This window comes from Cicer arietinum, chromosome 3, assembly GCF_000331145.2.
Source record: "Cicer arietinum cultivar CDC Frontier isolate Library 1 chromosome 3, Cicar.CDCFrontier_v2.0, whole genome shotgun sequence".
NCBI lineage: Eukaryota > Viridiplantae > Streptophyta > Magnoliopsida > Fabales > Fabaceae > Cicer > Cicer arietinum.
This window is the reverse complement of record NC_021162.2, coordinates 43,119,444-43,129,378: the sequence shown is the minus strand read 5'-3', so window position 1 is coordinate 43,129,378 and position 9,935 is coordinate 43,119,444. Positions and strand designations below refer to the sequence as shown.

At 33.7% G+C, this 9,935-nt stretch overlaps 1 protein-coding gene across 2 annotated transcripts in view; it reads left to right on the top strand.

Moving 5' to 3' along the window:
- Positions 1–9,935, top strand: part of LOC101502204 (uncharacterized) — a 19,735-nt gene extending 9,800 nt beyond the window's left edge. Inside the window, exons 8-18 of one of the 2 annotated variants that reach the window (XM_012719483.3) lie at positions 171–493; positions 727–960; positions 1,206–1,393; positions 2,121–2,262; positions 2,368–2,476; positions 2,819–2,921; positions 3,022–3,211; positions 4,841–4,939; positions 5,024–5,082; positions 6,334–6,439; positions 9,248–9,935. In XM_012719483.3, the coding sequence (XP_012574937.1) occupies positions 171–493; positions 727–960; positions 1,206–1,393; positions 2,121–2,262; positions 2,368–2,476; positions 2,819–2,921; positions 3,022–3,211; positions 4,841–4,939; positions 5,024–5,082; positions 6,334–6,439; positions 9,248–9,412 (1,718 nt within the window). In that variant the 3' untranslated portion in view covers positions 9,413–9,935. Of the gene's footprint in view, positions 1–170; positions 494–726; positions 961–1,205; positions 1,394–2,120; positions 2,263–2,367; positions 2,477–2,818; positions 2,922–3,021; positions 3,212–4,701; positions 4,820–4,840; positions 4,940–5,023; positions 5,083–6,333; positions 6,440–9,247 lie in introns of those variants that run through there. The other variant, XM_027330171.2, reaches the window with a different exon arrangement.

Below are 9,935 nucleotides of genomic sequence, written 5' to 3'. Positions count from 1 at the left end.
GTGTAAAGAATGTTATATGAAAAAATAACATTAATTGAAAAAATGTAAAGAAGTCAGTTTTCAATTTGAGATGAATGTTATATGAGGAATAATAGAATTGCTCTTTCTCTCTTAATGACAATGTAGAAGCAAAATAGATTGCAGATTGTTGGTTTCATTAACAATTTCAGATATAAAGCAGTCGCATTCCTTATTTTTCAAACCATTCAAACCACTGTCTCATTATTCTTCAATATTGGACAAAATTGATGATCTGATATTGGCTAGAGACTATGATGCTGCAATGGACCTATCCCAGAACCTTAGAAGTTTGGCATTGCAAGGACTTCACTATTTTCAGACTTATGACTGGCTGATGCTCATGTCTGTAATTACCCTTGGGTATGTCGGTTGGATGATCTACCTTGTCCTTCATGTGCTGCAGTCTTATACTTCATTGTCAGGGAATAGTTTTGGAATGGAGCAAGCAGCTGAGAGAAATAAACACAGAAAAGTAATGTCTGTGCAAGCTTAGTTTTACTAAAATGTTATTAACTTTTTGTGAGCTGCTTTTACATGAAGTTAAATGTAACAAAATTGTTTATGGAACAAACACATATATAAATGAATATTTATGAAGTATATGGATATTCAGTTGATTGAAACTCATAGTTGAAAAAAGTTAATTCTTATTGATTTACTGTTCATACAAGCATAATGAATAATCTATGATATCTTCGTTTGCAGATATATCTATGTGGATGTATTGTGACTGGAATGGTTTGTTTGCTATTTTTGCTGGAGCACTCTCCTCCTCTTTACCATGCATACATGATTATGACATCATTTCTATGGTTTCAAATAATTAGTGAATACCAGTTTATAAAGGCATTATGGAAACACTTATTTGAAAGAAGAACGAATCACATTATTAAGCTGCTCGCCACTACTGTTGTCTCAGTTTTTATTCTTGAGTTCCTGGTATGTATATTTTTTTCATAAAATTGTCTAACCTAGTATTTGAATAGTTTAGAATAATGGACTTGCCTTACACAATGTGAACTTTCAAATGTATATACAAGAAATAATATCTCAAAATCAGGAAAAATAGGAACCTGAGAAACTATACCAACGATAAGAAATGGAGTGAATAATCCTAATTATAACTATAATCAACACTAGTACAGGTCTGTTTCATCTGATGAAATATTTGGTTTGCGTTGCAGGTTAACAGCTTCACTGACAGGAAACTCTATACTGGGTGTTTTTTAATTGCTGGGGCCACAGCTTCATTTTATCTTTTTAAATTAATTCCATGGAGATCTGGTATACCGATATATGTCTGCATTGCATGTTGGTTTTTGTCAATTTTCACTTTGATGCCTGCAGAAATTCCTGACAATAATCTATTAGTGTAAGTCAATTCAACTGAATATATAATTACTACACTGTTGGTAAAAGCCAAAGGTTAATAATGTTTGGAAATGATTGACAAACAAGCTGCTGAACTTACAAACTATAACCACTAAGCACGATACTTAGTTTCTCACTGATTACTTATATTCTCTAATATTTGACTGTTACTCTTCCATATTACAATATAGTTAGTATAGATAATTTCTTAGCTAAAGTTACTTGAATACTTGTACACATAACCAAAAGTGCGTAGTAAGCAATTTCTGTTACAAAATCAGTTACGTTATATTGTCATGCCTATTTTGCTGTTGTATATAAACCAACCATGTACTGTATTTTTCAGATGATAATTCATTCTGCTTGCAATACAGAAATCTTCATACTCTGTTTTTCTCATCACTTTCTCTATGAACCTTGTGTTTTTCATCATGATAGCATACTAGAGAGATATTATTTGTAGGTTTATTTATCAACTTTCCCGTAGAACATATTTAAAATAAGTAACCTACAGCTACTCACATTGAGATGCCTTTATTACCTTTTTTAGTATCTAGATTCTTTTAGTCTAAGTAAGAAAGATACTCTTGCACAATTCTTTACTCTTCCTTTTTTCTTGTTGTGTTTCTCTCTTTCTTCTGCTCTGTTTGTTGCTTTTGCTTTCTTATCATTTCTAACACATTCTGAATCCAGACAACATTGTTGAACATATCATATTATGTTTGCAGAGTTAGTAGTGGAGCGATTATTATCATTATAGGAATAGCTGCGAGGTGGCTAGCTCTACATGCTGGTGGGAATAAGTATTGGCTAAGTATATGCAATTGTGAACGGGAAAATCCTAAATATTCAACTCTATTTTACCTTCAGGTTCATCTCACAATTTCTCTGCCATTTGTGTTTGAATTTTGGAAGCTTAGTTTGCATAATATATGATGATCAATCTACTGATTACCGGTAGTTGTCTATCCCCAGGCTTTTTTGGTTGCCTTATCTTCAGTCATGGTTTATTTATCAACTTCTCACAGAACTGAAAAACAAGAGTTGCTTGCATTTCACCAAATGATAAATTGGTGTGTTGCCGGTATAGTTTTGACTTTTCATTCTTCTCTTTTTCTTTAATTTCTCAACCCCTTGTTGTGTCACACAGCTCTACTTGCGCCTTGTATTAGATAGCAGTTTAGCTTTAGTTGCTGTAGTTTAGGTCTAGATTATTCTAATATCAGTTATCTAGTTAGGCTTTTAGTTCTCTGTTGTAATTAATCATTGTACTGGTTTTTTGTTTCTTCTACAAATCACGGTCTGCTTCTATGCTTATTACATTCCCCCATACCATTACAGAGAAACATGTTGAAGAAATGTGCTACCATAATGTATTAATAATTGAAGATTCAGTGCTGAATAATATTGACCACCTCTTCTTTAGGTTTTTCAATGGTACTCCCACTGTTTTCAGAAATTAGCATCTTATCTCGACTTACTTCCATATTCCTTGGCTTTGCACCTCCATTCCTTCTTCTCTCCATTGGGTATTTCTCTTTCACCGAACCTTTTTTAGTTGCTCTTTGAATCACTTGTTGATGGAATGATACATACTTTTTTATCCTTTCTATCTTGAAACCTGTGCAGATATGAAGCTATATTCTATGCTGCTCTTGGTCTTGTGCTTATGGCATGGATACTCTTTGAAAATACACTTTTCAACTTAAATATTATGAACAAGTCATCATATTCTATTAAGAATGTTACAAATCATCTCATCCTTGGATGTGATAATAGATCTTTGCAGCTCTCCGATGTGAGAATCCCATTGGTCTTTGTAAGTTTCATTCTTTTCTATATTTTTTCCTTCATTACATGATTAAATTTGAGTATCCTTTTATTTTCAGTAAAGTAAATTAAATTAATGCCGCATAAATTTCATGAAATGACGCACAGCCCATTAATCTCCTCTGACTGATAGAGTTTTTAATATGGCATGGAATACTCTGTATAACCTTAACATTTATCCTTGGTATTTGATATCAGAGAATTGCATGTAACTGAATCTGAGTTTTTTTTTAATGATCAAAGTTGGTTACAATGGGATGATTCTAGATTTATATACCTTGAGTCATTGTATCTACTACTGTAGTCTTGCTAAGCAAGATTCCTAACTACCAAAGGGAGTGTGACACCTGTCACCTCTTACTAACTGAACTAAATGCTTCAGGTAGTTGTTATTGAACTGTAAAATCTCCATTTGCTTATGGACCAAGTAGGGTCCATAATACTTTGCTGAAAGCTTTGTGTGCACTCTTGTTGGCATAGAGACCTGTCTATGTGGTCTGATCTTCAAATATACCAAGTCCCCCACCTTTATTTTGCAAGGCTTCCTGTGACAATTAGCAAACTTAGTCATCTGATTTTGGGCTCTCTCAAGATGAAATTTTAGTTGTCTGAGGGCCTCATCCCCGGTCCTTAGCTCATGAGCCACTGTTTTCACCAAAACCTCTCCAGGAACAAACCTGGCCAGTGAAGGAGGGCCTTCCATACAAAACCTGGAAGGGAGTACCATTGGCGGCTGATTGAAAATTGGTGTTATACCATTATTTTTCCCGCGGAACAAAATCACCTCAAGTTTTAGGTTGCTCTGCACAAAAACAACTGAGGTAGGCTGCCACTTTCTAGAGTCCGGTTGAACACATCAGTCTGATCAGGAATGTAAGCTGTGCTCATTTTCAGAGTGGTTCCCTGTAGTTTGAATAACTCTTTCAAAAAATGACTTATGAAACTAGGATTTGTAACACTTACTTTTTATATAGGAACGCCATAGAGCCTTACCGCCTCTTCAACAAATATTTCTGCAATAGATCTTGCTGAGTAAGGATGTTTAGTGAGGATAAAATTCCCGTATTTGCTGAGTCTGTCCACTACCACCAATATAGCATCAAAAGCCCTTTGATTTAGGAAAGCTGACTATCAAATCCATACTTATTTCTTCCCAAATGGCATTGGAAACAGGCAGAGGCTTGAGTAACCCTGCTGGTGATGAAGCCTGATACTTTTTCCTTTGACAAGTATGACATGCAGCCACGTAAATTGTAACTCTGCTCTTCATTCCCGTCTCTCTTGTTTGTACTTTTGTATTTCCATGATAACATGTCCAATACCCAACTGAATAACTGTAAGGGAAGAAGCTAGTGTAAAATGTAATCAATATAGATGAACAATACACTATCTGATGCTATAGGCGCAGCAGAAGTTACACGATATGACCTGATTGAAGCATACTCTAATAATACTAAAATAGTTCTTATTGAGCTTCAGGGCCAAGGCCAACCAAAGCATGAAGAATTATACATAGATTTTCTTGTTATATCCATAATACAAACCAGATAAGCTCTAAGTCCCAATTTTGTATAAATTGTACTTATTTGACATGTTAAGAACCTACTGCATCTTGCAGATGGTTTTATTCAACATAGCCTTCTTTGGAACGGGAAATTTTGCCAGTATTGCTAGTTTTGAGATTTCATCTGTCTATCGGTTCATTACTGTCTTCAGTGTAAGTGAAAATTGAATTTCTTTTAATTTTTTATCTAGTACTTTTGATAAGCTTTTGTACTGATACGTTTCCTCCCTATTGCAGCCATTTCTGATGGCAGCGCTGCTTATCTTCAAGTTATTTATACCTTTCATACTTGTAATGTAAGTGCACTTTACTGGTAACACTATTTATAGATATATCCCTGTAGTTTATTTCCTTTAGACTTGCCTCCTAAAATTGATGGGAAGTCCGTTCTTGCTGACAAAGCATTCCAATTAAATGATGTGCATACCATATTAACTTCTTAAGTGTGGATTTCCACGTGATTGCTTGTCTTTTTTTTTAAAGCTTAAAAGAGAAAGAGTGCAAAAGTATCATATGGTAAACGGGCACCCCAAATCAACCACCTATCATTTGCAGGATCCTAAAAAGTATATTAAAAAAAGAAGGAAAATAAAGCTTAGAGAGAGTAGACCAATACCCAAGGTAACAACAGTGTGCGAGAACATCAACTGCCTCGTTAAGAACGTTACTAGGAAAACCCAAAGGGATAAAACCTTGGTGAAGGAAGTACAAGGAAGCAAAAGCTAGATCTATTAGGATGTTAGCAAAATGAAAAACAAACAAACCTAGAAAAAAAGGGTACATCAGAAAAATCTAAATTAGGAAATTGATTTCTATTTCTAAAGCACCCCTCTTGAATGAAAGAACGGGCTTAATTCCACCAAATGAAAGCTTGGGTAGAAATACCAACGTCTACTAGTCTGTCAGCACAAACATTTCCTTCTCTATGAATATGAGAGCAGTAGAAACTCATACGAGAAGTCAAGTTAAGACAATTATGCCATCTATTTTTAAGCTTCCAGGGAACAATATTTATATTCTTGAAAGCTGCCACAACCAAGCTAGAGTCACACTCCAGCCAAATATTATTCCATCGTTGATCAGAAGCAATCTCAATTGCATAAATGGCTTCCATAAGCTTAGCATAAAAAGCGTTGTGATTAACCACTCGTGATTGCTTATCAGCATAATTCTTTTTAAAAATAAAACAGGAATAATTTTTATCAAGGATAGTTTTATTTATCTGCTTTAAAACTGATAGAAGAGTACATCTGGTTCTTGCATTTAATCATATGGAAGAAAACATGAAAAAGTGTATAGTCACTTTTTCTTCGTCCCAAAACTAAGGAGAAAATAGTGTTTAAATGGTATAATCTATGGATTTCATAAATAATGTTCATATAGTACATATTTCACAAATAATGTTTTTTACATTACTATTTGTCTTTCAAATTTTAACATTTACAGCTTCTGTTTCTTACTGACGTATTATGACTAATAACTGTTGTTGTGGTTCTAAATATTTTTTATTATTCATCTTATATTACTTGCAATGAACGGAACTGCAGATGTGTGTTTAGTGCAATAACCAAACTTAACCAAATTCCAAGGATGGGATGCTACTTTCTTGTTATATTATTCTCTGACGTGATGACCATTCACTTTTTCTTCCTGGTATACTCTTTTCTTTATTATTGCATTTAGCTTTCATAGATGTTTGTAAATTCTTGTTTGTTTCTTAATTTTTTATATCCTACATATGCCTTCATTCCATTATTTTAAATGCAAGGGATTTAACTATCAACTAAACAGTTAGAAATTCCCTAGATGCTGCAAATGTTTTTCTTCCTTTACCATCATCACCTTCTATGCTTTTTTCACCAGTTTGCTTTTTGGTTGGGTTCCTAACGCCGTGACATTTGGGATTTTCTTTCACTTCATCTTAATCATATATTATGTTAATTAACATTTGGTTAAAGTTCAGTGCCAAATGATGATTATCATTATTGATAATATGAAAGAAAACAAAGGATATGTAAGACATATTACTTGTGGTACATTTAGAGTGAAAAATATACAATGGTATAGTTGTCAACCAATGACATCCCATAATTTTGAGCCAGTGAATCCTTAATTGTCACCCTTAATTTCAAGGTCACAACTTGGATTTACCGTACTTTCCTCCATGCTCCTTTATTATAATTCTGGCAGTTGACACTGTACTCATCTGTTTCAAGAGACCAATGATATTTCTCACCCTAAATGATTGAAATTCCCTATTTCTAACGTGTATAACCATTAAATATTAACAGTGTGTCAAAGTCAAATGTTGTGATGCTAAATAATTCATATTTGCTGGATCCATGCCATGAAGATATAACCATGGTTTTCAATATCGAGAATTTAACTAAACTCGTTTTGCCTAGGTGAAATTGACTCGTAAACTCATACGAGTTTACCTTTTATTAAAATAATATAGGTACATCACATATATACTTATATAATACCATAAATATATCAATAATTTAAACTTTCAACTCAATTATAAAGGAAAAAAATACCAAATCACTATATATAAGTCTTGAAATATTATTATGTTAATATTTATGTATGTTGTTTTTAAAGGAACTAATAATTACTAATTTGATTAATTTACAATTATTAATAATTATAAAATAAAAAGAACAATATAAAGTGTAATAGCAATGCCCACGTCCACTTACTCCTATGATTGTAATTTGATTAATTTACAATTATTAAACAATTTGATTAATTAACATTGCTGGCAGAGTGCAATCTTTTGTTGGTTTTCATCTTATGAGCTTTGTTGAACTTTGTTGAGCCAAAGTTCTAAGTCTCAGATCGGAAGGTTGATACAAATAAAGGTTTCAATTACCTATATATATGAAGTGTGGAAAAGTCTTCATGCAGTGCCCTGGTAAAACGTACTATATTGCGCAAGTGGGGCCCAGCAAATTTCATCGCTTCAATGCAGTACAAAATTTAATTAGATCTTTAAGGTACATAAATAAATGCTGTTCACTCGAATGAGTTTGAGCGATTCTGCTGAGTTTACGGTGAGTTTAGCAGATTAAACTCATACAGTTGCGAGTTTATTAATTTACGTGTTTACTTCTGAGAGGGGATACCTGATAAGACACTCTGATGCCAAATTAAAGGGGAGAATAAACAGGGTTTAGTGAAATATGAATTGATTGAGTCTATTTGGGGGGTTCGTCCCCTATTTATAGTAGTTCTGGGCACCGAGTAATGTTGTGATGTAAGTCTTCTGATTGGATGAGAGAACGTCATTATCTTAAGTTTAAACTCGTGATCTGGATGTGGATTGGAGCTCTGCTCCTTGATATCAGTATTTAACCTGACTTGCTATCTGATAAAAGTTGTACTTTATCATAACACCTTTCTCTTATCAGACAAGAGTGAGTGAATGACTTCCTCAAACGATATGCATTGATCCTTGCACTTCTACTTGGCCTCATTTGCTGAGCTGGGTATTTGGGCTGGATGCCCTTGCTATGGATCTCTTTTCCAAGCTACGCGATAGCCTTCCTATTGGGCTTCTTTTGTCCATCCATGTACACAAGCCGTGTAGACTCTTAACTAGATTCATAGCTGGTGGTCTATAATGAAAAAATGAAACCCTCTTCTTTTTTTGGTGTAAGGGAGGAACAGATGAAAATGTGATCATATATTAAACCAAATAAAAGCAATAGAAAGAAAGTTTGGAAGTTGCTATTGTAAGAAAACAATGTTTTACCAATGGCAGATGGCGTTTGCCATGGCGTTGCAGCCTATGGTGGAAGCATGGTGGCCATAATTAAAATATAATATACCCATAAACATAACAGAAAACAAACAAACTGACAACCTATATCAAAAACAATAAATTAAATTGACAAAAAGCAAATAATGTCATGATGAAGAACAAATTAAAATTAACCGAGAATGATAAAGAAAAAATTTGTTGTTCACGTGATAACTGAAAGGCAGAGCTTACAAAGAGAAGGATATGTTGCAAAATTGGAGAAAATGGAATTGAAAAAGTTAAAATAAAAAAATAAATGGATATTCTTGCATTTTGATCAATATTTTCTAACTGAAATTCAGTACATGTGAACTCTATATGTGTGGTAAAAGTACGCTAAATAATACAAATGATATTTTCATATAAACAATGAATGACAACATGGACTATATTAAATTGCTGGAACTTTTTTCAAATACCACCATCCTTGTATGTATGGCCAGCCGGTCCGTGAACCTTTTGTTGCATTTTGTAAAAAAAAAAAAACTATCCGTATTCAATAGCATTGTTGTTAAAATCACTGACTACTTTCTTCATTATTGACTTTTCACTATAACTGCTAACGGAAACTTGTAATTTTTTCATTTGCTAATTTTTATGCTGGAGGATATATATTTGAGGCCAGGTATCCTGATACCGAAATTGATGGTTGGCAGGTTCGCAATACGGGAAGTTGGATGGAAATTGGAAATAGTATCAGTCATTTTGGTATTGTAAGTGCCCAAGTTGTTTTTGTTCTGTTACTATTTGCCCTCACAAATACATACACAAAAAACATTCAATGTAATTCAGCAGTGCCAGCCACACGCAAGGCAAATTAGGTTTCATGAAAATGAGATGCATTGATTCCAAATGAGCCTTATAATCATGGATGACTCTACACATTCTTGGTGATGGCTTTGATGGTTTTATGACCAACCTGCTATTATGTTTCTACCCTGGCTAACCTTCATTGGGAATTTTCTGTCGCTAATCTTGATACGTCTGGTGCTGAAATTTTGGAACATTTAAGATTTCAATTTTAGCATTGATTCCCAAATATAGAATTCAAAAATGGGGTTGTGGGACACTGATGATGAAAGGCAAGGCTAGCAAACTTTGTGCCTCATTACAAAGAACATCCATATAAAGGGTTTTCTTTATGTACTGCATTTGAGTTGTATACAGCTTAAAAATGGGCTAGTGCATGTCCGGGTGATTTCCTTTCACTTGTTTTTCATGTCCAAACGCAACGGAATGGTATTTCTGTTTTATGTTGTGTATACACTAATCAATGTAATTTTGGCATGTTTTTACTGATTTATGAGTGAGTATTGTTAGTTTATATAATGAGGAATTACTTTA